This window comes from Suillus paluster (genome assembly GCF_016628075.1).
Source record: "Suillus paluster strain FC165 chromosome Unknown EDB91scaffold_66, whole genome shotgun sequence".
NCBI classification, from domain to species: Eukaryota; Fungi; Basidiomycota; class Agaricomycetes; order Boletales; family Suillaceae; genus Suillus; species Suillus paluster.
Genome location: NW_024537626.1, coordinates 198,170 through 223,701, shown reverse-complemented (window position 1 = coordinate 223,701; position 25,532 = coordinate 198,170). Strand labels below are relative to the sequence as shown.

At 46.4% G+C, this 25,532-nt stretch overlaps 9 protein-coding genes and 1 non-coding gene across 10 annotated transcripts; 5 read left to right on the top strand and 5 right to left on the bottom strand.

The window, feature by feature from the left end:
* Positions 1 to 611: 611 nt before the first annotated feature.
* On the bottom strand, positions 612 to 2,570 carry EDB91DRAFT_1306873 (uncharacterized protein; the record flags this gene model as incomplete). The annotated part of the gene is made up of 9 exons (XM_041325050.1): positions 612 to 839; positions 892 to 1,061; positions 1,119 to 1,307; positions 1,370 to 1,522; positions 1,570 to 1,746; positions 1,792 to 2,043; positions 2,107 to 2,259; positions 2,326 to 2,446; positions 2,503 to 2,570. The coding sequence occupies 9 exons, from the start codon at positions 2,568 to 2,570 to the stop codon at positions 752 to 754; spliced, it is 1,371 nt and encodes a 456-aa protein (XP_041173368.1). The 3' UTR covers positions 612 to 751.
* A 1,207-nt stretch (positions 2,571 to 3,777) lies between these two features.
* EDB91DRAFT_1059025 (ferritin-like superfamily) lies at positions 3,778 to 4,524 on the bottom strand (the record flags this gene model as incomplete). The annotated part of the gene is made up of 2 exons (XM_041314207.1): positions 3,778 to 3,971; positions 4,020 to 4,524. The coding sequence occupies 2 exons, from the start codon at positions 4,522 to 4,524 to the stop codon at positions 3,778 to 3,780; spliced, it is 699 nt and encodes a 232-aa protein (XP_041173367.1).
* A 525-nt stretch (positions 4,525 to 5,049) lies between these two features.
* On the top strand, positions 5,050 to 8,160 carry EDB91DRAFT_1238998 (uncharacterized protein; the record flags this gene model as incomplete). The annotated part of the gene is made up of 8 exons (XM_041321791.1): positions 5,050 to 5,119; positions 5,430 to 5,647; positions 5,702 to 5,989; positions 6,049 to 6,711; positions 6,817 to 6,934; positions 6,956 to 7,729; positions 7,807 to 7,827; positions 7,856 to 8,160. The coding sequence occupies 8 exons, from the start codon at positions 5,050 to 5,052 to the stop codon at positions 8,158 to 8,160; spliced, it is 2,457 nt and encodes an 818-aa protein (XP_041173366.1).
* A 1,679-nt stretch (positions 8,161 to 9,839) lies between these two features.
* Positions 9,840 to 10,909, bottom strand: EDB91DRAFT_1227304 (uncharacterized protein; the record flags this gene model as incomplete). Its single annotated transcript, XM_041321003.1, has 4 exons — positions 10,880 to 10,909; positions 10,609 to 10,824; positions 10,475 to 10,558; positions 9,840 to 10,422 (listed from the first exon to the last, which is right to left on the bottom strand). The coding sequence occupies exons 2-4, from the start codon at positions 10,647 to 10,649 to the stop codon at positions 9,840 to 9,842; spliced, it is 708 nt and encodes a 235-aa protein (XP_041173365.1). The 5' UTR covers positions 10,650 to 10,824; positions 10,880 to 10,909.
* Positions 10,910 to 10,961: 52 nt separating this feature from the next.
* Positions 10,962 to 11,046, top strand: EDB91DRAFT_t100. Its single transcript has one exon. It is a non-coding gene; the product is annotated as a tRNA-Ala (tRNA).
* A 179-nt stretch (positions 11,047 to 11,225) lies between these two features.
* Positions 11,226 to 13,391, top strand: EDB91DRAFT_1155462 (DUF647-domain-containing protein). The gene is made up of 8 exons (XM_041319600.1): positions 11,226 to 11,269; positions 11,325 to 11,655; positions 11,707 to 11,830; positions 11,884 to 11,893; positions 11,961 to 12,037; positions 12,091 to 12,174; positions 12,225 to 12,577; positions 12,639 to 13,391. The coding sequence occupies exons 2-8, from the start codon at positions 11,566 to 11,568 to the stop codon at positions 13,338 to 13,340; spliced, it is 1,440 nt and encodes a 479-aa protein (XP_041173364.1). The 5' UTR covers positions 11,226 to 11,269; positions 11,325 to 11,565; the 3' UTR covers positions 13,341 to 13,391.
* On the bottom strand, positions 13,392 to 15,108 carry EDB91DRAFT_1155458 (translation initiation factor eIF 4e-like domain-containing protein). Its single transcript, XM_041319599.1, has 3 exons — positions 14,472 to 15,108; positions 13,881 to 14,409; positions 13,392 to 13,826 (listed from the first exon to the last, which is right to left on the bottom strand). Exons 1-3 carry the CDS (start codon positions 15,041 to 15,043, stop codon positions 13,584 to 13,586), a joined length of 1,344 nt encoding a protein of 447 aa, XP_041173363.1. The 5' UTR covers positions 15,044 to 15,108; the 3' UTR covers positions 13,392 to 13,583.
* Positions 15,109 to 15,780: 672 nt separating this feature from the next.
* On the top strand, positions 15,781 to 17,311 carry EDB91DRAFT_1085222 (uncharacterized protein; the record flags this gene model as incomplete). Its single annotated transcript, XM_041315871.1, has 8 exons — positions 15,781 to 15,787; positions 15,957 to 16,143; positions 16,178 to 16,200; positions 16,323 to 16,499; positions 16,695 to 16,899; positions 16,998 to 17,153; positions 17,204 to 17,228; positions 17,270 to 17,311. 8 exons carry the CDS (start codon positions 15,781 to 15,783, stop codon positions 17,309 to 17,311), a joined length of 822 nt encoding a protein of 273 aa, XP_041173362.1.
* A 2,699-nt stretch (positions 17,312 to 20,010) lies between these two features.
* Positions 20,011 to 21,205, bottom strand: EDB91DRAFT_1058963 (uncharacterized protein; the record flags this gene model as incomplete). Its single annotated transcript, XM_041314202.1, has 4 exons — positions 20,011 to 20,522; positions 20,575 to 20,785; positions 20,841 to 21,073; positions 21,130 to 21,205. Coding segments are annotated over 4 exons (1,032 nt in total), but the record flags the coding sequence as incomplete, so codon positions are not given.
* Positions 21,206 to 22,518: 1,313 nt separating this feature from the next.
* EDB91DRAFT_1085220 (uncharacterized protein) lies at positions 22,519 to 23,669 on the top strand (the record flags this gene model as incomplete). Its single annotated transcript, XM_041315870.1, has 7 exons — positions 22,519 to 22,579; positions 22,728 to 22,867; positions 22,912 to 22,963; positions 23,183 to 23,219; positions 23,273 to 23,363; positions 23,444 to 23,565; positions 23,615 to 23,669. 7 exons carry the CDS (start codon positions 22,519 to 22,521, stop codon positions 23,667 to 23,669), a joined length of 558 nt encoding a protein of 185 aa, XP_041173360.1.
* Between the last annotated feature and the right edge of the window lie 1,863 nt (positions 23,670 to 25,532).

The window sequence follows — 25,532 nt, the reverse complement described above, 5'->3', positions numbered from 1 at the left end:
TCAAGAATATTAATGCCCTTACTGCGATGTAATACCCATCTCTCAGACGATCAGATCCTGGTACTTCTCATTGTTCTTTTCATGGTACACGATCAAAGACATGTTGCAATTGCTGGCACATCTCCACCATCGCACCATCGTGTCTCGACGATTTGGCTGTTGTGTGTTGCGTACATCCGAACATGTGATGGACGACATGCTGCAGTACATGTGGTGAGTAATTATATCGCGGGCCTTCGGGGACGTTCTAATGAACAAGTATAATCTCAGTCTCTTTGAAAAGGCTCGTGCAATGAGCTAAGTGCCTAATGAACAAGTATACTAACAACTCAGTTCATCAGGAAAACCCTCCCCTGTTAACTAGAACAAAATAGATACAATTAGAGTTAGTTTGTCTAAGTTACTCTAATTTGACAGATTAGAAGGCTAGCCAGAATGCTTGGCCTCAATTTATTTTATGAAAATTAGCGAAAGCCTTTTGCTATTTCAGAAAAATTAGGACAGTCTAGGCGAGCTAGGACAAACTAGTGAAGCCTTTTGCGGTACCCTTAGATTGCACTAGACGACATTAGACAGACTTTTCACCCTTAGAGAGTACAGGAACAAATTATTCATTATTAAAATGGGGTATCAATGCAATAACATATCGGTGAAATAGGTGCGACGAAATGAGCGAGCGGTGGTTAGATATACGTGAATACGGTTACTAGACGATGGCTTTGAAAATCAGATGTTTCCGTGTCGGAACACTCTACTCGTCCTCCATGCCCTCCAAGTCCAAAAATGAGAGGCTTTGATCATCTTGATCATAGACTCCAGTAATGCTGTGACGGAAGCGACTGTAAATAATGCTAAATCAGTGATATGCCACCAACTCAGGCACAAACTTACTTGACTTCCTCGTATATATCAGCCATCATTTTGTGGAACTTGACGGGTGCCGTCGTCTGAATCCTCTCCAACAATGACACGTGGTGAGTATAGATATCGAAAAACTGGTTACCGGTGAACTTAAAATCATCACTCGACCTGTTCTTCTTCGCGAGAAGGATGGCACGAATCTAGTTAGTGACAAAGAAAGTTAATGAATGAATGAGTACAAACATAGCGGGACTTACAGCGGTGCAGACCATAGCCATCATGGGGATAGGGATCTGTGGGCGACCACTCTTGTTCTTTGCAATATCGAGGAAGCGCTGTCCAAATTGTGCACCGATGGACCTCAATTGTTTGAAGAATACCTCGTATAAAACAAGGAACACAGGCTGCATTTGATATGGCTTCTGTCGGTTCAGCGATGGAAGACCCTGCACCTTAAACAGCATGATGTTGTCAGCACAATGTCAACTTTGTGCAAAAAAAAACTAACATAAAATGTTTGTGGAAAAATGTATGAATGATTGGCAAGAAGCCGATCAAGGATTGCGTCACTGGCAGCACCACTGAGCTGGAAGTAACCTAAAACATTCTTGCTAGCCACATCCTTGATCTCGCTGCAAAATAGACTAGCACGAGCATCGATCTATGGCTGACATCAACATCAATTCGCAGTAAAGATACAACACTGACTAGATTTGTGAGGGCTGACACATAGCCATCATCAATCTGCATCCATTTCTCAATCGGCACTGTATTGTGGTACCGTGCGGCCTTCAGCAGTATTTCCTGTGCATATACATTCCTTGCCGCAATTTCAGGGTATCCATGCTCAAAGGCAATGTATGCCTTGACCTCGAGAATACCACGCTGCATCACATTACGAAGTTCGGTGTTCTGGTCGGTGAGTCATACTGACCCAGTCTTCATGTAAACAAGAGACGCTGTAGGGTCAACTTGAAGAGACACTTCCTTGGATTGGATGCTGGGGAGCTCAGCCTGACTCGGAGATTCATCGGCACTGTACAGCTCAGATTTGAGACTATGGTTGTCTTCAAGCTCATCTTCGAGTACTGTAGATTTGGACCTGTGGTTCTTGTTAGTCTGTGTGGTGGGAACATGCGACTCAAATGATGAGCTCGTCATGATTGGGTCCCACATGGGGATCTGTTGAGCAAGCCAAGTATTACTATTAGTCACAGCTCAGAGTACATAGCAAAAAATACTTACCTCCGCTGCAAGCTTTTCCCCCCTTGCATTCAAAGGCCTATACTGTGAGCCCCAAATGGGTGGAGGAGGAGTCTTTGACGAGCTCCGAGCCTCTGCAGCCAGTTGTCTCTCATGAGGCCTTTTCTGGTGGTCTGAATCAGCAACTGTGGGAACCTAATATGAAGGTTAAGTGAATATGATCAGGTGTAATCCAAGTCAAATGTAAAGTAGTAGTCTCACTTCTCCAAATAAAGCCTTAGCGACGCTCTCCACTGGCTCCATCTCACTTGCAGATGCATTGGACTCCACACTGTGCTTGCTAGTATCTGACTCAGGTTCTGATTCTGAGTTGACAGCTAGCCTGCGCACTACAATCTGCATGTTAGTAAGTGTCACGTGGCAACATGTGATGCTGACCTCTCTTGGACCGCAAAGGTTGCATAGCTTCCACCTGTGAATCCGAAGCTGGAGAAGATATCCATCATTCTGATTTATCTGTGAGCAAGGTTGTAATATGTTTGTGGGAGTTGAGACTTACTGGCGCTTTTGTGACCTCTTTTGTTTTTGGTACTAGGTGGTACTGCTACTTTCATTCCAGCATGACCTGGACATGTAAGTAATTGGTACTGCAAAATAGTCATCGTGACTTGCTTTTGCCCGACTTCGCCTGTTTTGAGGCAGGTCCAACTTCACCTGTGGCCGAAAGTCCACGCTTGCGTGACTGTTTGTCGCCTCGGAGGGATTGCCACACTGAGGTGTGAGTAGTACCCCGAAACGTCTACTAGTAATGTAGGATGTATAGTACTTACCTGGGTTTTCTAGGGCTTGGTCCTTGGCTTTTCGGCGTGCTTGCACCAAGTGAGTCTTTTCAACCTTGTTGGTATGAAAAAACACTTACAGCATGAATTTGACTCCATTGAACTCCTGGCAGTCTAATTTTCAGGTAAAAAGGGGTGAAAAAAAGATAAAATGAATGTGTAGTTGTCTTTCCGCTCTGCAAGACTGCAACAAATGACTTTGGACTTGGAAGGTGAGTGAATTTTTTAAGTGTAAGTTAGAATAAACTCAGACCCGCAATTTAAAGCAGCGTTTATGTATCATAATATAGCGCCAGGGTTGACCCTTTCCCTGTCAGGCTTAGTTTGCTATTCAGTGAGTCTATGGTCACAAACTTTAACTTAACACAGCCTCACCGAGTAGTCTTAGTGCGCGTCCATTCATTTGCCCACCAGCACTGGTAATGGTCTTACTCTGTACCTGCACCATCTACCGAAATGAACCTTCTGACGCCGAGGTATGACAACATTTTTTTGCAAGCTCCGTTGCACAGAGCCGACATGTAACCAACCCACCTGATACTACTAATTCTGCTCTCAACAGCATCCAGAATGAACCCGAATAGAAATACAATCTTGTTTGCTGGGACAGCTTTGCTTGCAAAGAGCCTCGTGGAGATGCTTCTGTGTGAACTTATCGACCAGGCTTGTCATCTAGGCATTAGCGCAGGTAAACCCATGGATATACATCTAATATCTATCTAATATATGTAAGGACGAAATGTTTGATCCCGCGGAACTAATTCACGTGACTCTCCTGTCTGTGCTCCACATGAGCTCCACACGCTGTCTGATTTGCTTGAGCACTCGCTATCGTCGTGCGCTTGGCAGTCTCCTATTTGCGTGGGCGGTTCGCTCAGATGGTAACAGCCTGAGTAATGATACACTTGACAGTGTCAGGGTGTGGATGATGTTTGAGGTGGCTAAAGAGCACGCATGCAAAGTCAGTGTGCATACCCTCATCACGGCCCAGCAAACGATCTGCAACGAACTCGATGTACTGGCACATGAGCTTGGTGTTCATACCAATGAGGCCAACAGGGAGAGCATCTGGAAAGACAGTCCAGTAAGAAGGGTAAGGTGATTGAAATGACGGACCCGTCAGGAACTCCTGCTCGATGGTAACAGCCTGAGTAATGATACACTTGACAGTGTCAGGGTGCACTGGGGGGTCCTTGATGTAAGTGTCAATGAGGAGTGAGTAGGTCTCCAAGTGCTTCTTGAGCCAGAAGATGGACACGAAGGAATCGGAGAAGAAGATGCCTTCAATGGCAGCAAAGGCAACCAAGCGCTCAGCGAAGGTGGCACATTGATCAGAGATCCACTGGATTGCCCAGTCAGCTTTGCGCTTGACACATGGAATAGTCTCCATGGCGTCAAACAGGTATTTGTGTTGCTGGGGGTCCTTGATGTAAGTGTTGATGAGGAGTGAGTAGGTCTCCGAGTGAATATTCTCCATCATGATTTGGAAGCTGTAAGAGCACCAGGCCTCAGTGGCCTGGACCTCATTGGAGAAATGTTTGACGAGGTTTTCATTAACAATCCCATCAGATGCGGCAAAGAATGCAAGGACATGCGAGACAAAGTAAGGAAGATCAAGCATTACTGGGGGTCCTTGATGTAAGTGTCGGTGAGGAGTGAGTAGGTCTCTGAGTGAATATTCTCCATCATGATTTGGAAGCCATAAGAGCACTGGGCCTCAGCGGCTTACTATGACTACGTTCGACTTAAAGATGTGCACGGGCACACAAAGTAATACCTTGCGCTACACAAATGGGAGCTATTACTTTGTGGGTTCGTGATGCACAGTTACATGTTAAACCACACGTCGTGGCTGAGAGTTGAAGGCTTAATACTAGTTTCGCCAGTTGGGGGGGGGGTTTCAGTTTCGCGCGGATCAGTGAATGCTGATAGAATAGCATCTCCGACCTCGCCTCATATACATCACCTATCCTTCTGACTCGTACTGTCAACCGTCAAGATGTAAGTGAATTTTAGACATTTCGTATTCAATCCAACTCATTCAATCTACCTAGAACATGCCTGAAACAACCTGCACCGGCTGCAATAAAAAGCTCATGTCAATAACCGGGTATAACCAGCACCTTGCAAAAGCCACCAATCCTGCATGTTCAGCTATCTACCTTGCTTCACGGCGACTTTGTGCAAGTCCACCTGCCCCAGACGCAAATCAGCCAGTGCACTTTGAAGGTGATTTTTTTGGGATGTACACTGAGGACGAACTTGAGTGGCCGGCGGAGTTCGATGATGAGAGGGACATGGGAGATGTACCTGCAGACGAAGAGGAATCAGATCATGAAGGTGGTTGTGATGGCCACGACGAATGGGAACCTCCTGTAGTGCGATTGCCTGGCTCCGCATCCCACGATCATGATGAAGATGATGAACGTGACGAACGCGATGACATCCTAGACCCACCTACCTTAGACACGGAAGGGCCAGATGCCCAGCGCAGAGTACAACAGCAACTTTATGATCATGAACAAGTACCTACTGTTGTTCATTACCCCGATCAACGAGCTGGACAGCCCATCAATTCAACCAAACAGTCGAGCAACGCAACTTATCATGCACAACTCAATAGCTCAGAGGCAGATAATCTCTATGCCCCATTTACTTTGAAGCTCAATTGGGAGATGGCTCGATGGGCAAAGCTATGGGGTCCCAGTTCAACTGCGTTCTCAGAGCTTGTCTCTATTGAGGGTGTAAGTTGTACTGCCTCTCAACCACCAGGATCGGTCTAATTGCAGTACCTCCAGCTTAGTGACAAAATTGGTCTCTCCTTCAAGAACTCATGCGAGCTGAACAAGATCATTGATAATGAACTTCCGGGCCGTCCGAAATTCAAACGAGAGCAAATTGTCATTGCCGGTGAAGCATTTGATGTATATTATCGCGATATCATCGAGTGCATCAAGGCTCTCTTCAGTGACCCGAATTTTGCCGATTTTCTTGTCTTTGCACCTGAGTGCCACTATGCCGATGAAGATGAGACGGTTCGTCTATATCATGAGATGCATACAGGTAAATGGTGGTGGAATTGTCAGGTTGGTGTTTCGTGTCTTTGCAAGGTTGTCACGCAATAGTATTAATACTGTATTTGTAGAAACAACTAGACCACGAGCATCCTGGTGCGACAATAATTCCCGTCATCATTTCGTCGGACAAGACTCAAGTTACCTTGTTTTGTAACAAGACCGCATACCCTGTATATATGACTATTGGAAACATTCCGAAAGAGATCTGTCAGAAACCGTCACACCAGGCGCATGTCCTTCTTGCATACCTCCCAACTACCCACCTTGAACATGTCACTAACAAAGCTTCTCGCCGCCGCATGCTCGCCAATCTCTATCATGCTTGTGTGCAATGTGTACTTGCTCCACTCGAAGCTGCAGGTATCAATGGGATTAATATGCGAAGTAGTAATGGGGCTATGCATAGATGTCATCCATTGTTTGCGTGCTTTGTAGGAGACTATCCAGAGCAAGTTTTAGCCACAGGGGTCAAGACTACTCAATGTCCGAGCTGTGATGTACCCTCAGATGAGCTTGGTCTTGCAGCGGGTGCTGCAAATTTTCAACCACGAAATCTCAACACAGTACTCGATGCCCTCCATGCTCTTGATGAAGATGGATTAGCCTTCGTCCATGCATGTACAGATGCTGGCATTAAGCCTATTGTTCAACCATTCTGGCAGGAACTGCCGTTCATTAACATATTCGAATCCATAACTCCCAATATTCTCCATCAACTCTACCAGGGACTTGTTAAACATCTCCTCAGTTGGCTCGCTGACGCATGTGGTGGTGCGGAGATTGATGCACGATGTCGACGCCTTCCCCCAAATCACCACATTTGACTTTTTACGAAGGGTATTACAACTCTTTCATGCTTGAGTGGCACGGAGCATAACCAAATTTGCCATTTCTTACTCGGGATCATCATTGACATCAGGCTACCTGACAACATGTCTTCCGCCCGGCTCCTCCGTGCTGTTCGTGGTCTGCTAGACTTTTTATATCTGGCTCAATATCCATGTCACAGTTCTGAGACACTGACTTTGCTGGACGAGGCCCTTGATCTATTCCACGACAACAAGGAAATTTTTGTCGACCTCAGCATTCGGAACTCCTTCAACCTGCCAAAACTCCATTTCGCCCTTCACTATGCTCACAAGATTCGAATGTATGGTACAACAGATAATTACAATACGGAATACACTGAACACCTCCACATTGACCTTGCAAAAGATGCATACCGCTCCACTAACCACAAGAACGAGTTTGCACAAATGACGACCTGGCTTGAGCGGAGGGAGAAATTTTTTCGCCATGAGACATACATTCAGTGGAGACTCATCGCAGGCACTACCTGTCATCCGCATCATCACCCCCGTCCTCCCAAGATGTCATTTTGTCGTACTCAGACAATGACGAAGCATCCTACCATCAAGGCAGTCACATTGGACAAAGTCACAAATGAGTATGGTGCTACATACTTTCGTGAATCTCTCGCACGCTACGTCGTAAAAGCCACACTTCCTGCAAACACTACCATTACATCTCGGCAACTTGAAGATCGAGCTGTGGACGTGTACATCCCATTTCAAACACTGCCAGTGTTTCACAAGATTAAATGGGTCTCAGTCGACGTTCGCGGCCACGGCGACCCTCCAGTTACTGTCGATAGTGTACATGCACGTCCTGGACGTTCACTGGCAGGATCATTTGCATCCGACAGTGTCGCAGCTCGATTCGACACTGCATTCATCAATGACGGTACAGGTGGGCCACTCGGCACTAAAGGTGAGCTTCAGTCGCTATATCAACTGGTGATACACTTACACTCAGCGTTCACACAGGATTTCGAATCGCACAAGTTCGTGTTATCTTCTCGATCCCCCCCCAAAGCTATCCCCATGCTCTTTCCATCAACATTCCAGCCTCCGAAATACCTTGCCTACGTGGAGTGGTTCTCTGCTTTCCGTGCGCCTGACAAAGACCACGGCTTGCACAAAGTCACGCGCATCATGAAAAATGGAGAACGAATGGCTAGTATTATTCCAATCAGCAATATTCGTTGTAGCGCACATTTAATTCCGAGTTTCGGTCCTGTTGCTCCTCGCGAATGGAGTTCTGTTAATGTCCTTGACAAGTGTCGGTCATTCTTTGTAAATCCATACATAGACAGACACAGTTTTGTAACATTGCGCTAATTATTATTAACTTGTACTAAACTTTAGTTCTTAGAGCTAATTAATGCTAATTATCGCAGCTATCAAAAACTTGCCTAAATAGTTCTAAGTTTGCATGGGAGGGTTTTCCTGATGAAACATACGGTTGCTTGTGAACGTAGCCGAGGCGAATGGTTGTTATTCTGATCATACTACGCGAGTACCTATAAATCTAGCTACTTACGATATTCACCTATGATACCCAAGGCCGATGAGAGCCCGACTTTTGAGTTGATTGTTTGCATCTTGTTTGTTAGCGCAAGCTGAGTCAAGAAGCGTCTGAGGAAATTGTCGAGGAATGGACCAAAAGCAACCTGCACAGCACTAGAATCCCACCGAAACCAATCACCCAGTCAATCGATTCTCAAGGGGTTCGCCTGCCAAGATATGCCATATCGTTGTCATCCAACACTCCCAACGTGAGCACTAAATTCCGGCAGTTAGCGTATTAATCACCTGTTCGTGCCCAGGTGAACAGCTCTCCAAGAGCCCTTCATTCGCCACACTCATTGTCCATTTATAGGGATCATAACCAAGTCCTTGATTGGCAGATGCTCATCGATATTCGCTTCGAACGCAAGACTCGAGACCCTAGAGCGCGTATGCTAGTAAGATGAAACGACTGCACTTGCGAAAATGAAGACGTTGCCCGGATGCAGCGCCGATGGCTCTCCTTGTCAGTACGTAGCCAGGTGGGCAATGAGCACCCAATCCCAATTCCTCCAGGATAGTCACATATGTACCCGATATCTCACTGATCACGCCCGAGACAAAATTTAGCCTGGTCAGGGAGTGTCACTGGGATGGGACGTGCGGTGAGAGTCACGCGGAGCCACCGGTGCTTACCACTACCTAGCCTAGTCCTAGTGCAGGGAACAAGCAATACTACATAGTAGGCCAGCTCAGTGAGGCCTTTCAAGTGACGATGGAAGGTTGCAGACCTGGCTGACGATGTATGAGTTTTCTTTGTCCTGTGATCGTGCTTTTAATGGTCGATGGAAATCATGTGGTTGCTACGAAATTGGCAAGGCCTTAGTTCTTCGATCATGTCCTGATGAGAGAGAATCCTCGTGTAGTACAAGGCACGTACGGCTATATCTGGTTTCTCTTTCATCAGACATCTCTCTGTCCCACAATATCTCCTCTTTCGCCCACCTAAAGTCTAATATTGTCGCCACGTATAAACGGGAGGTCACCTCGTACAAATGATGTCATCCGTCATCTTTTTTTGCTTCACATTCCAATCCTGGAGCCGCTGAAGTCCCTTGAATGCATGCAAGTGGATATTCCTTGTCACGGAACACATAGGGCGCTTGACTTGATAATTGGAGGTGTAATCAATGTTCCTGTACAGCCCGTGCTTCAAGTCGTCAAGACATGTTATGCTGTAAGTTTGTGGTTGTATCACCTATTTCTTGGCATCTACTAACATCCCGTTGCGATAGATTCGAAAGTCTTTAAACGTTCTATTGTCCTGGAGGTTCTGTTCGTTGCTTGACTCGCCGATGCTCTAGATCCTCCTCCAATCTTTCCCTCGCCCCTAAAGGTCGCGTGATCAAAACTGCCAGGGCCTTTAGGATTACCAGGTTGCGCGCGATGTGCGGGTGGCAGCTGAGCATCCACATGGCGCTCTGCTGCAGCAAGCAGCCTGGTCTGTCCCACTACAAACACTTGCAGCTCTTCCAGCGTGCTCCGCACCCATAGCAGAACTGTGTCCTGCATCGGCAGGTCATGTGAGAACACCCCGTGCTACGCTCCACCATCTGAGCGCAGCCTGGACAGCGTATCCACCCTTTGGCGCGGCTTAGTTTGAGCACTTGCTCAGTCTCAGTCTCTGCACCAGTACAGATGTGGGTGAATCCTTCGTATCTTCCGCGACATTTTCCACATGTCCTTGTCGTGCATATAGGGGACGGACAAATAAAGAATTTGCTGACGAACCCTTCATGCAATGGCCCGAGGAAACGTCTGCACGTTGGTGTAAAACAGTAAACACGCTTTGGGGTCCCAAATTCTTGAGCTTTTAGTTCAAACTCAGTAAGAACCGCCTGCGTCAAGTGAGATCGAACTTGTGGGAGTGGAATGGTCTGACGACAGCATCGAGGAGGATACAGACTCTCATCGCGTGTCGCTGACTTGAATAGGTTGGTGATGCAGCCGATATCATAAAAGTGACCACATGGTGCCCGAAATTCCGCTTCGAAGATAGGGTCCCGACAGATCACACAGTTGTGAACGGCCCTACTAGTTAATGGATTCAGTAATAATTAATATCAATGGCAGCAACATGTCTCACCATGGCGCCTGACTTGTGATTTGACTACTCGATACGAGTGTCCACAAAAATGAGGCAAACCATCGACCCCATGATTGTGTGGTGCTAGAATTCTTGTTAGGACCAAGGGGTTACACTCGCAACTTGAAGCGTACTCTCTGGTGGCGAGTTGGCGCGGCGCAATAGCTCGCTGCATTATTGTTGCCAGCTTAATACCGTGACACCAAAGCTAACGATGATACAGGGACTATGTTCTCCGCCAGGAGACTTCAACTGGGCGCCACATGATTATCCCCTGATAGCCCCTAATTCTATACCTACCTCAAAATCTTGGCAAGTTCTTCATCTTCAACCTATCAGTGCTCGTGGGGCTAGGATACCATTGATGGTCAAATGAGGACTCATGTAATCAGGGATAGAACTAGCCTTAGAATTAGGTCGTCGACAAGAAGTAAGACCTCGAACATCGATATAGATTCTAGAAGTCAAAAACAGCCGCCCTTTCGTGGGGCATATGGTGTAGCTGGTTATCACATCCGCTTAGCATGGCTATCAGTTGCGGGGGGTCTCCGGTTCGAGTCCGGATTTGTCCACACTTTTTCCTCTGGACTTATTACCTTGAAAAGTGTCTGGAGTAAGGCGTTTCGTATGCATTGCTTCTAGTACATATAAATTTCAGTTTTGATTGTCCCGGGTCCGGCATGGCAGTAGTGGGAGGAGAGCAGGAAATAATATTTAGTCTCCGATGTATGTACCATTAGCCCAAATAGAAGTTATTTCCTTCTCGTTTACGGCTCAGAGACTAGAGTCACTACTGTACGCTTTCCCTTGTAGACACCTGTCGGAGATGATTGACAAGTATCAAGGACAGCTTCGACAGGTGTTGGCGGGGTCTGCAAAAGTCCCGCTCACCATTAAACTCAAATCTCTCCATCCTTGAAGTAAACCACCTTGGCATTTCCGAACGCAACTGCAAGCAGCTCATCCAATTTCAACCAACTTGTCCATTAACTTAATCTCCGAGTTGGGGTTGGTGGGTAACACGAAATAGGCGGTTGGCTCTAGTCGTCGTCGAGTCGCCGTGACCTGGTCCTCGAACTTAGTCTCGCAAAATGGCAGTTAGCAGTTCAGTAATCGCGGAAAGGGATGAAGCTGGGCGCATATTCTATACCACTGTTGGTACCGACACTCCAGCAGAGAAGGTACGTGGCAAGCTCTCCCAGTCTCATCTCATCTCATAGCTTTTGGGACAGACCTCACGGACCACAAAAACACCACCAAGAAACCGCCTTTTCAATGAAAAACCTTGGCAAGCTCTAGGGCACACGATCTCTGCAGTGTTCCTGCCGGCTGGATACCCAAACACAGTCACTCCTGGTACGCACCTCATTCTAACACCATCCAAGCTCTTCCTTAAAATGCGCGCAAAGATTATCTGCAGTCAGTACTTAGCTCCTACCGCAGCGTAGACATTATGGTCTCAAACGTGACCGTCTCTTCATCCCAGCTATCAAATGTACAATGATGTGCAGGAATTTTGCAGTTCTTTGTCGGGTTTGCTGGCTTCTAGAGGCGCTCTTGAAGGTATGGTCTCCACCTGAATGCGGATGCAAATTGAGTCGACTTTTATTATCCAGGTTTCGGAGTTGGCGACGCATCAGCATCAGCAACTCAGGCGCTCCTTCTGGCGGTCCTCAAAGACGTGTGTTCGCGTTTTACGAGTAAGTTGTATTGTCTACCACACCCCACCCCTGATAACATTCCTCCGCAGCCATAATAGGCGCTTATTACTTCGGTACATCTCTATACCCTGAAACAAAAACATTTCGTTTTCTCGCGGATGTTATCAACGACACGTCCATCGTCTTGGACACCATATCCCCGTATCTTACCACCATATCCCTCTCCCGCGTGTCTCCACATCTACCATCAGGATCAACTCTCCAAATCATAGCCCTGTGTGTGAGCGGAGCCATGAGATCCCTCTGTCAACTTGTCGCCGGTGGATCAAAAGCAGCACTCACAGACCACTTCGCTTCCCCTGTGAATAGCAAAGGCGACGTAGGCGAATTGAACGCTAAAGGTGCCAGCAGATCAACCGTAGTTGCCTTGACAGGCGTCTTAGTAAGTCTCAAGTCCTTTGACCGCTTTCGAATGATAACATCTGACTTGGGCTCTGTCATAGCTCGGAACGCTCATGGTACCTTATATCACGACTCGCTCCTCAACCTATACCGCACTTTTCGTTCTTGTCTTTGGCCATCTTTTAGCCAATTATCTTGCAGTGCGCAGCGTGGTCCTTCGATCGCTTAATAGGCAACGGTCTAGCATCCTTTGGAGTACTTTTCGCAACTCGATAGGACACGGACGTTCTGTCGTCTTAACTCCAAGGGATGTATCGAATCGAGAGATAATCCTAGACATCTCGAGCCGCATACGGGATGCATCCACCAACAGGGTGATCGGACATTGCTCATTGGGTGTATCTGTGCAACACGCTATGACACGTTGCAATCCGTCGCATGCTCTGAAGATGCTCCAACACTTTCAGGAAGAACCGTACGTTCTCTTCGTGGCGGACCGTAGATCGTGGGGGCGAAGGGGAGCGAGTATCCTAGTGTGTTTCAAAGAGGGATACGGATCCATGAACCAATTGCGCGCCTGGCTACATGCGCTGGAGATAGCAGCAGTGTGGAGTGCGCGGCCTACGCATCCCACTGCTAGCGAAACCGAGGACATCGTGTTCTTGGCACATGAGACGCTTAGGAAGGAGTTTTCTCGTTTCATGGGGTGCCTGAAGGAAGCAGGGTGGAATATTGAAGAAGACGCAATGATGATGGGATCACCGGGCAGTGTGATTATGTCGCCCGAGACGAAGGACACATGACTTCTTTCTTTCTATAGAGGTGCTCCGGTTTATCATAGAGCCCAATACGATATCCAGTCCATGATATGTGATTGCAATGAATTTGTACATGAACGGGATATAACTTAACATGCGAGAGGACCCACGAGAGCTACTGCTGAAAAGTGAGCTTCAGTACAACGTACATCTTTGTCAAAAGTTCTTCCTTGTTTCTTCTTAGCGACCTGGCCCCAGTACATCCAACGACAACGTAACCACCTGTAATCATGGCCTCTTCGGTCTCCAACCACTGGGTGTGCCCCCGACGATGCTCATACCGAAGCTCCCAAAAGCAGCGGCAGCAGCAGTCGCCGGAGAACCGATGTCACTACTAGTTGGACTTGTGACGCTCCCCAACGATCCTTTGTGTCCGTGAGCTGCAACTCCGAATGAGGAGCGGAAAGAAGAAGCTGGAGCGGACTGTATCGAGAGGAACTTGTTAGGTAGCGGTCGGTCATCTGTGTTGTACTGATAAGAAACCGTTATCAGTTATGTTCCTGTGCGAGGTGGCCGAGAACTGACTTGGAACTCGAGACCGATATTATCTGCTTCTGAGACATCTAGAAGCTTTATCAACTTTTTACCTATACCGTTCAGCCTCTCGACGTCGTCCTTGCTCCTCGTCCATACTTGAATCCTGTCGACCTTGCTCCGAAGACTAACCACTGCACCACAAATCTCGTCTCCTTCCTCAAGCTCTTCACCAACCAGCGCCATCGCGAGCCACGTCCAGCAGCGGTCGAGGAGTGCAGGATTATTCTTCATCGTCAGAACCCACTTGCCACCCTTGGAGTTGGCTGGATCCTCCCACATCGGTTTGATACCCGATTTAAAGATGTGATAATTGGAATTACGCTCCAGCTTGGAGGGTGGTTTCAGCCAGTTGAAATACCGGCAGAAGGATTCCACGGTATTGAATTCTCCGATGACAGTCAGGCCAGCTTCGTAGTCTTCTGTCTCGGGTGGAGCAGAAAGGAATGATGTACCGCCTTCCTCTGCAGCTGCCTTTGCAGTGAAGGGTGCTTTGGATTTCGTGTCGTGATAGACCGTCCTGCACAATATATAACCTCTAATGAGACAATGGTTTCAGTTGGCGCATAACAAAGACTTTACCAAGTAAACTGTAACGGATGCTCCGGCGCTTTCATGGTAGCTCCTGGAGTCTTCGGATCCTCTACCAACTCAGCTTCTGGTGGACGTGCAGACCCGTCGATGCTCAGCGATCTCGCTTTAGCCAGATGCGCGGTTATCGCGTCAAGTGATGGAATGTTCTTGTACCCTTTCACCTTCTTCTCGCTTTTGGTCTCCTGATTAAGCTCTTTGAGGTTCTCCTGCGTCAATGGCTCTGAACACACGAGTGGAGCATCCTCTGGTATAGATGGGGTTGTGGATTTCGGGGGTGTGGCGGCAGTTGTAGCTGTAAGCGCCGGAGACACCGAACGAGTAGAAGGTGCATTAACGGCCATCGAGTCATTCGTGGACGCTGTTGTAGATAATGAAGTTTGCGATCCCGTACGCAGGAGTGAAGCAGCTAAACGCGGGCGGGCAGGGGATGATGACGGTGTGTTTCCACCGCTGCCAAGATTAATACGAGCTGCGAGCTGGCCCAAGGACGGCGGGCGTGCGGCTGATGATGGTTTTGGAGCGTGCATGGATGCCTGTAATGAGTTTGGTGGACTGGACATGGTGGTTAGACTCAAGTCAGTGATATCTCCAAATCAATTAACCGGTAACAATACACCAACACCGCATTTTGACATCGCTTCAGCGCTTTGATCGTCCAGAGGTTACATCTAATACAAGACATGCACTGACTACAAATTAATACTATCTTAGAAGGCGTTTCCAGTCATCAAGAACAGTGAAAATAACAGTGTTACTGTACAGGGCCATAAACTTTACGCTTTCGCAACCTCGTCGTCATCCCAGCTATCCATTAGAGGTGGGTGGATGTATTATTTGGCAATCGGTACCGCATCTCACTGTGGGAAGTAAAAACTCTTAAAATAAAATGTTTAAAATATTTAATGACATATATCAAAGCTATAGGCACTGAAAAAGGCAACAGTTATTTTCAGTATCCACGTGAGTGTACTAAGCAATTGTTTTTCAGTGTTTCACATAAGTACCAGTGTCGAATGTATTGAATCATTTGTTTTCTTAATGTCTAATGCACTGTGCTGCCCCGTAGCTCTAATGCTCAGTGTTCAGACCTTCAGGTATCCTGACCATGGATGACTCTCTCTACAAAGGCCTGACCATGACCTGGCACATCCCATAGTGGCATGGTCACCTCAGCATGACCAGCATTCATTGATTGAAGCATCACATTCATAACTTAACTGAAACTGTCTGTTCAATCTAAAGTAGCAATACAGCCACTGCCACTGGCTGGTCACACAAGTACACGTGTTTTTGAATGATGACCAGTATGTAGCTCACTGTTGCACACACCAGCTCTCACACCCTCTTGCATGGGCAAGCAACAGGTCTCATAGTTCTTAGTGTCACATGACTGCAACTTTTCAAGATCTTCAATGACGCTGTCTTCACACCAGGTGGGAGATAATGTCTATGATCCTGCTTAGTGATGTGCAGGGCCGGGCCTGAGGCCCTCAAGCCCTGAGGCCAAGCCCTCACCAGGCCAGGCCAGGCCAGGCCGAGCCCACAGGCAGGCTTTCCAGGGCCTATGGCCTGGCCTGATATTTGACAAGGCCCAAGCCTCAGGCCTGGGCCCTGGCTTGTCCTCAGTGGAAGGTCCGGCGGTGGCAGCAAATCTAAAAAGGTAAAACTGTATGGTTTTAATCTTTCTCAATAAGGCAATTACATACCGTAATGTTGGGTGCGTGCTGAGTCTGCTCACTTTCGTAACAATGCCTGTTGTCGTGTCTGATGACGAGTCCACATCAGTGCACATCGTGTCTCGACCACGCCAAACTGTCACACTGTCCTCATGACTCACAGACGCCAACAACAATGCAACTCTGGAGATTTCTATCCACAGGAACAAGCCTCCTCCATCTGCCATCACTCAAAAGCCTGCACAATTGATCAGCAAACAAGCAGCCGATAATGTAGGCAGTCTGTTGGCAGACGAATGTGCACCTGACGAGGGTGCTATGGAGGATGGGCCCCATGAAAGTAAGCATTCTTTTCATCTTTCATCTCATGCTGATCACAGTTGATCACAGTCTTTGAATTTGAAGGCAAACACTTGTGACGTGCTGTTGCGAACGACCATGCTGACACGTCTTTCGATGTGCTCACAGGTATGTGATTCTTTTAAACTTGATATTAATTTTTCAATTGACTAACAATTTTTGTATTGGTATACAGGTATTTTATTTAATGCTACTGCTTGCACCTGTAATGTGCTTGACAGACACCAAATCCACGGCGCCCGCGGAAATGCACACAGGCAAGTCCAAACCTTTGATGCCTCATTTGTTAATGCTCACACTTTTGTAGGAACGCTCGATAGCGAAGGCTTCGAGTGTATCAATGACACCCACACCACGGTCTCAGACCCGAGTAGTGCAATGTGAGGTACATCTAGTATTGACAACGAGTAATATGAATATACACTAATTTTGATTGTATACTAGGACATGTTCAATCGGGTGCCGTGGATCACAACAGATTATTAGAAGATATTGATGTCCAAGACATCAGCACAACCATGAAGGCACACCGGGAGGACAAGACCATGGATGTAAGTGCCTTCTTTGGAGCACCTTATGCTGCGAAGTTGAAGGACGGCAAGACTTGTAATGTCAGAGACTGTAAATCGTGCTGGTAAGTGAACGACTCGTATTCCATTCTCAACAACACTCATGGGATCACAGCAAGAAAGGCTTGCCTCATCAAATTGTGAGCGACACGTTGACGTGTCGACATCATCTTGCATACAGACACTCCATAAGTTATCTCTCATCCCTTGGCCCTTTACTTAAGTGTTGTGGCACTGTAAAGGATGCATATCGTAAATGGTGCAAGGCTAACAAATTTGAATCGATGCTGCCTCCAGATGTGAAGGAACGAAAAAATGCAGCTGCAGTTGTGAATGCACAGCAGGGCAGTCTCGATCCTCATCTTCATGAGGTTCAACCATGTGAACATGTTCTCCCATATTCTGACAAGCTTTTTTGTGAAGCTGCAATTGAGTGGTTGGCATCTACTAACCAGGTATGGATATTCAGTGTGATGTAACTAGATACTGATATCCTTCTCAGCCGATTCAAGCAGTTGATCATCTGAGCTTTAAGAAAATGACTGATACTGCTTCGTGGGCCACGACGGGTGTCCTCATACCGAATTGAAAGGCAACGCGATCTGAAATTGTTTCCATCTTCAAGCAGCAGATGACAAGATTAAAGGAACAGTTTAATGTAAGTTTGGAATGGCTTAACTCTCATTCGTTTCTGATGTCTTCGAGCAGAGTAAGGCTGCAACAGGTGTCATCAATCTAATGTGCAATGCTTGGCAGGCAGCAAATGTGGAGGCATATTTTGCCGTCACTGGCCATTGGATCGAAGAACTGTCTGTTGGGGTTTGGGAAATTCAGAGTGCTGTGATCGGGTTCACGCTCCTCAATAATGCACACAATGGGACGTGACTTGGCCAGGCACTGTTCAAAATTGTTGATTGAGTGGGAATTTCCCACAAGGTTCGTCATTTTGTAGTATGATTGCCAGTTGTTTACGCAATAACAGATCGGGTATATCACCCAGGCTTTCAGGCCAAGCCAGGCCCGGCACATCACTAATCCTGCTGGACCCACCAGCCTCACTTTTGAGAGGAGGAAATCTAAGATGGATTGAACTAGTGAGGTATCAATAATTGCACTGAGACTCAGACTTAGTAGAATACAATTTGTTGGTGTCACGTGACTGCTACAAACAACGCATCAACAGAAGATTTGCCCCAATATTCATACTTATGTGTCTCCCTCAACCACGACCCATGATAAAGATGTGCAGAAGAAGTTGGGGAGACTTGCTATGACTGCATCAGCCATGTACAGAATCAATGTGAGTATGTGTTGTGATATTTGTTTTATTGAATATCACAAGTGCTGTGTACTCCATGGCCATAGACAATACAGGAGGGTGCATGTTTTGTTGACTCTGTTTACTCTCTCCTTCGCTGCTACTCTTGTTAGCATGGTGTCCTTCAAGAATTACCAGCATGCTCCCATGCTCGAGCTCAAGATCACTCTGCCCCACCCCAAGTTCCCCAAGCCCGAGCAGCCCTCTGAGAAATGAACGACGTGAGCCACAGTGCATGTTATGAGGTGTTGATGCATATAGTCACTTGTGGTGTGCATATAGTCACTAATGATGTGCATATAGTCACCCACAGTGCACATATAGTCACTCAATCACATGCTTCAATCACACGCTGCATAAATAAAATTGTCGCACTCATTCTTGTGTGCTTGCACATGTCTGCACATGTCTGCACCTGTCTCTGTGTGTTTGATGACATTTTCATTCATCTGCAATTGTCCCCACTCATCTGCACTTGCTTGCACCTGGTGATTGTAATTGTGTTCATCTGCACTCATTTATATTCATTTGCGCTTGTTTGAGCAATCTAGGCGAGTCTCTTTTCATTTATACATCACTGACAACTTCGCTCATTGTTGTGTACTTGTGCAATAGATACAATTTTTTTGTCATTGATCCTGTGGTAGTATGCACATCTCAATCCAATGCTAATCAAATGAAGGAGACCGGACATCATGGGTAAGACTCATTTTGCCAATGGCTGCACTTACAAATTGCAATTCACAAGTCAGGCTCAAGCCATCATGAGAATGCCTGCTCTCAAGTGCATCACAAATGACTGTCATCTCCCACTGCCTCTCAACACCTGCTTTTATCTCTCGCTAGTTCCCAATAGATCCCACTGATTCATCACTCAACACCTCCTGCCTCCCTCTAAATGCCTCCCACTATTGCTTGCTCCCACTACCCTTCTTCCTGGTCTGGGCAACACTACAGCTCAATCATTGCAGATTTTTGGTTCGGCTCGCATTTGTCATCTCTGGTAGAACTGGACCCAAGTTTGGTTCTTGGTTCTTGCCCAACCTCCTCTGAACCGGGCTGAACCCAACCAACACCATAAAGCTCTATCTAATTGACATGACTCGGACCTGTCTGTCATAATGTCGCCATGGACTCCATCATAAGTCCTGCTCTCTGACTTCATCTGGACTTCATTGACATATGCCACACTGATTCCGCATACAAACTCCGTTATTGTCTTCTGTGTCCTTAGCGGAATTCTCTTGTGTCTCATCTCTGTCAAATTCATGGTTTTGTGCATCAATGAAAAGCAGTGTCCCAGAGTGGAATGCTCAGTGTTTTGAGCCATTATTTTCAGTACCATGAACATCACAATGTCAGTGTTTTACTTAGTGCTATTCAGTGTGCCGTCAATCCCATCTCAGTGTCTTCAACACTGGAAAATGTCACTTTCAGGGTTCTAGGTACTGAATTCTCGCACAGCCTATCTTCTAGTTCCGATGTGGACTGCGGTCATAAGATCCAAAACCCTGAAAGTCAGTATTCTCAACATCGACTTTCAGTATTCTATACACTGATTTTCAGAGTTTTTACTTCCCACAGTGATCTGTACTGTTGATTGGTTAGCTTGTAGGGAAAATAAAAAAATTCTGACAAAAATTATATCTGAGTCTCAGGGCCTTCAAGGCTGCTTCAGCAGTTGCATCAGCGTCGATGATCAAGTTATCCTTGCACAGCGCCTCTGCAGTCTGGGACTTTTCCAATGCCTCCTCAGCAAACTTGAGTGCTTTACTCCAGCCATCTAAACTCTTTCTCTGCCCATGTTGGGATGTGGACCTATTGCGAAACACCTTCAAGCTTGTGATATAGGTGACTAACAGCAGGTTGAATATGGTCTTGCCAGTGCATATCGGGTACAGGCTGTGGATGAAAGGATGTGCAGTGGATTCTGACAAGAAATCAACAAGTGGAAGTCCTCCTGCCACACAGAAGCAATTTCCTGGGGCAACACCCATCGAGAACTTGTATGGTTTGGTGCTGCCATCAAAAGAGAAGAACTGGAAGGTACTTCCATCACAGAGTATGCTGTAGATCAGCATGCTAACATTGACTTGCATGTTGCTCCAGTCACAAGCTGAACTGGATGAGAAATCTTTGGCAAATTATATGTTAAAGGGATGTCTGACCATTACATTCTGCTATCACTTGGGCAATGGCATTCAAACTCTCTTCAACACTTCCGATTTGCAGTTTCATCTCCACAAAAATGACTGTTAGGGCGCTGAATGTCTTAAAATGATACTCAATCCTGCCTCTTGTCATAATGTGGCCATTCATGAGCGACTCTGGCTTGTTCCAAATAGAACTGCCAAACTGAGCCACCAGGCAGTTGAAGATCTGATGGATATTCAAATTTTTCAGTGGTCTGAGCAGTTAGGGGAAGGATGTTCACAGGAGCAAGGAAACATGATCTCGCTTCTTCCATAGTATGGTCTTGCAAAGTGCCATATTGAATCAACAAAACATCCATATCCATCACAATGTCTTTGAAAAATGCAGTAGGAATTTGGGAATGACAGAGTTCAAATGAGGGAGCATTGCTGAACTTCCATAAAGAGTCCAGGCCAATGAATGCAGCAATGTGTGGGTACTTGACATTAGAGAAACTAATGTTCAGGCCCTTTTCTGAGAGAATGTGTTGAGCCTCCACTCTCAAACAATGAAGTAAGGTCAAACCATACCCCCCAAGCTAGCCTTCAGCTTGTCCAAATCAAATTCAAATTCATCTATTAGATATAGGATAGCCATTTCAGCTGATGTTTGATCCTCACTGGTGGCAAGAAGAAGTTGCCTTTTGATATCATTGTTAGACAGCTTATCACCTCATTTTCTCTTGCCCATAGTGGTTGATGCAAGAAGGTGTGCTCCAGTTGAGGGGAAATGGGTCATGGAAAGGGGTTTGCTGAGCCGAAGGCTTGGAGAAGCTTTCCAAGGGGTCGACTTCAGGAGAAAGAGGTGCCCACCCTGGAGGTCACTTTCTTTCTTTGGCAAAACATTGCCAGCAAAGTCTAAACCTTCTTCACCTGGGGGGCTGTGTATGGTTGTGGCTTGACCTCCACACCATAATCAATGATTGTTACAGGGACTCTCAGACCCCTATCATCTCCACCAAATGTCACCATCACAACCACATCACAACACATGACAGATGACATCACTGGCACATGACTAAAACTGCACAGTACAGCATGACAGCTGTTGGAGCACAACAGCTCTAGACCTGACCTAGACTGGGATCAATAGAAGCTGCACACTTCTCCCTTATCGCCTCTACCAATACACCAGTGACAACTATCACTTATCACGACTGCAATCACCCTTGAAACATAGAAGCTGTGCACTTCTATCCTTATCTCTTATCATCTCTGAGCACCTACTGCTGTGTTGGTTATGACTCACCCTTATCATTGCCGACTGACTGGTAACCCTTATCGCTGATAGACCTTATCTCTGAGTCCTTATAACTCACATAGACACTTACCTACTTTGGATGCTTTCTGGTCAGATAGACCTCCCCTGAACTCATAGGACAATACCTATATATACCTGATAGTTAGAACATGTATTCTCTAACTTGATCTTCACTTGTGATACATGACTCTAGTATCTGGTCTGATGCTGGACCCAAGTCATTCTGGATGAACAGCCTTCATCTAGTCTTCCACTGTCTCAGTGCTCCATGAAGTGGACATGGGATTGACCCCATCAAGTGCACTCACTGCAGAAATGAGATTTTAGCCAGATCCTAATCAGAGGGAGACAATGAGTGTAACACGACTCTAAACGTACGTACCTTGTAATCAGACGCAAATCCAATGGGTCACAAAATTTTGTCGTTCAACACATCTAAACAGACACTTTTCCAACTTTACCGACGTGTCTTTTCAGACCCCCGTTTCTTCTCTTCAGATACTCGCTATTCCATCACTAATCAGCCCTGTAAATTGTCTTCTCAACCATCGGATTAGAATTCAGTTTGTCACCTCGGCTAAGTCTATTAAAATTCTATTGAAGTCTCTCAAAGTTTCAGCTCCTGCCTTGACTTGCAACCACAACCATCTCCGCGTACCATGGCACACCACCCCCACCTAGCTGATGCAAAGGATGCTGTCCGTACTAGTACTTACTCAAGTAAGTACTATGGCAGACCACGACAAGATCAAGCTCGAGCTGCCCGCACGAGTCAAAATGTTCAAGTTCACTTTTGAGTGCAGACTCCCTGGACCTGTCGTAACTTCTTTTTTTGATCTAAATGAGTGCTAACTAAATTTCTATGTAGAAGTACTGTTGAACTATCAATCCAAGGGCCTCCCAAGCGGTCACACTCACAGGCTAGTACTGTGGAAGGTCCGGAGACCAGTGAAACACAAACTGCCAAGCCGGAAAGACTTACCCACTGGTTTTGGAGGCCCAAAAAACGTAAGTTCTTCTCCCCAGTTCTATTGATTTGCTTTGCTGAAAAGATGTCAAGCGAGCTCAAGATCTCGTGCAACACCAAAATTACCCATCCAAGAGGTGAGTCAATTCACGGGCAGTTGGTCGATGATAGCGAGACCAACCCAGAGCAAGAGCCAAAGACTCCTGTAGACTTCACCCACTTCTATGAGGCCATGAACGTGGTACATTTTTTTATTTTTCCATATCATCATTACTTACAAAATGATTATATCCAGAACACCTACAAACCGCAAACATAGAAACCATAAGCATAAACTCGTACATGTTCCTTCAAAGCATCGCAAACCCTTGGGTTCCTCCTGGCTGATAAGATGTGAGTTTTCTGTGTCGCATCGAATCACTTGACTCTTACCATTGCATGCTCAGACACTGGTCCACTGAAGAAGTCATCATGCTGGGGCAAGCTGTTGTTGGGCACGTTCTGTGGGGACGGATGGGGCTGGTTGTGGCCGAATTGGTATGGACCATGACCCATCATCTGAGACTGACGGTCTTGACTAACACCATGTTGATTAGGATACATGGGAACACCACTAGGGCATTGCTGTGGGCCTTGGGACCCATACATCATGGACGCGGGGTGTAGGGAATGAAGAGAAGAGCGAGCGAGAAGCTACGAGCAAGCGCATGGCGAATCCTAGGAAGTATATGGACCTCATGTATATTCTTTGCAGAGTCTAATTAAATCTATTTTGTATATGTATGCAGACATAATTCAGACGTGCAAATCATGTTTTCTGATATGATCCCGTTGTCGGATTAGATACACAGATAACAAATCTACCTCTGCAAAGCTTATGTATCCACTGTCAGATTAGATGCATCACTATGTACCTCTCGCTAGTCTAGCGCTTCGGGATTTGTGTTGTATGCGACGTCTGTTTATATTCCGTGTATATGGTCTATCCCTACACTAATCGGGTCCGACTATTTTCTCATTTCCGCAGTGACTGTTGGCGAAGCCAGGCTTTGCTGTAACCATGATCATGTTCTTGACCATCCCATGGTCCTCAGATGCTACATACCTTGAACTAGAGCCTGACGACTTGCTGCAGCTACCTCAAGGTGCTAGGTTTGGTGAAATGATAGACTTAGAAAGGCCTTTCAGCCTGGAAGACCCTGTCCTGTGTGGCATGTCTGATAGTGTGGTCTGAGTGTTGAAATTGGAATTGTTCACTTACTTAGTCAGCACATTGTGGCTTGGTACTATATAGTTCCTGAACCTTAACTCACCTTATAAACACAGTAGTAGTGCTCCTGTATTCCTTACCCACTTCATTGGATAACACCGTCTTATGTCTATGGTCTGACTGAGACCTGACTTTCTATCACTGAGGGTGGGAGGAACAAGGAGGATAGTGTGCAGGCAGGTATAGGGCAAGATGTAGGAGGATAGTTGGAGCATGGGCACCTTGAGGGGGTAGGACAGTGCCTAGGACACCAGCCAGCAACTTGGATTGTTGGTGATTGCTGGCTATACTGCCCAGTGTGTTGGTACTAATATGCACGTGGTTGATGCAACAAGCCAACAGCAGCAGAGTCGAACATAGGAATGCAAACCAACAGTTATATATCCCCCTGCCCTGTCTTCTCCCCTCAGTCAGTTCCATCACGACTGAGGGTGAGCTCTTTACTTATCTGAGCCATACTTAGATACTGATGGATGCTCATAGGCCAATGCAGTGCCTAGGTACAGAATAATATAGTCAGTTCCATCACGACTGAGGGCTAATGCAGTGTCTAGTCTTTATAGGTTATGAGCCCTGCTCTCTCGTAAACGAGGAGTGGAACTACCACTAGATACTAGCAGGCCATTTAGGAATGACCCCACTGGGTTATTAAACCCCTGGGGCTTATCAAGAACAACGGACTTCTATTGGCGTCATCAAAACATTTAATCTCTTCCTCTTTGGGCAAGAAGCATCGAGCACAATCACTCATACATATATATACCTGCAAGTTACAGTTTATCTCTCTTTCTTCCCTTACCTTCATGCCTCCCACTTCACATACACATTCTAAGAGTTTCAGAACCAAAGGTTTGACACTCAGTCCACCAAATACCAGTATGGTTATCCCAACCATCACCACCATGTTTTCCATGCAAGTGACCATTGCGGCTATCTCACTTAGCCAAACTGACCTAGACAAATTCGAGGTCTTGGGTCACAGTAAGAACAATTGGGGGGTTTGGTCTGATCACATGCAGAACTACCTTCTTTTGAAGCATGGGGGTAGTTATATCTTAGGCCTGGTCACACATCCTGATCTGTCCCTGGACCCTGTCAGCACAGGCCACTGGGACCTCAACAACTTATGCATTGTCACCATTTTATGCATGTGTTCTAGCCCAGAGGAGAACAAGTTTCTCTGTGGCTACACAAATGCTTACCTTGTGTGGAACACCCTCAAGTCTCATCATGAGAAAATCAGCCCCATGGCCCAAATCTTGCTCATTCAACAGGCCTTGGTGGTCAGATATTGCCACTTGGAACATCTCTCTACTATGAGCACTCAACTCAGTGAACTCATTCGGCACATCTATGCTATTGGTATACCAAAGGAAGAAGACTTCATCACCATCATGATGCTGAACACCATGGTGGAGGATCTTCCTCATGTATGC

Coding starts and splice junctions, on each gene's coding strand:
- EDB91DRAFT_1155462 (XM_041319600.1), top strand. CDS start 11,566: ATGGCAGTTAGCAGTTCAGTAATCGCGGAAAGGGATGAAGCTGGGCGC. Junction 11,656..11,706: donor CCGACACTCCAGCAGAGAAG/GTACGTGGCAAG, acceptor CTTTTGGGACAG/ACCTCACGGACCACAAAAAC. Junction 12,578..12,638: donor TTGCCTTGACAGGCGTCTTA/GTAAGTCTCAAG, acceptor GCTCTGTCATAG/CTCGGAACGCTCATGGTACC.
- EDB91DRAFT_1155458 (XM_041319599.1), bottom strand. CDS start 15,043: ATGTCCAGTCCACCAAACTCATTACAGGCATCCATGCACGCTCCAAAA. Junction 14,410..14,471: donor CATCCGTTACAGTTTACTTG/GTAAAGTCTTTG, acceptor TATATTGTGCAG/GACGGTCTATCACGACACGA. Junction 13,827..13,880: donor ATATCGGTCTCGAGTTCCAA/GTCAGTTCTCGG, acceptor GTTTCTTATCAG/TACAACACAGATGACCGACC.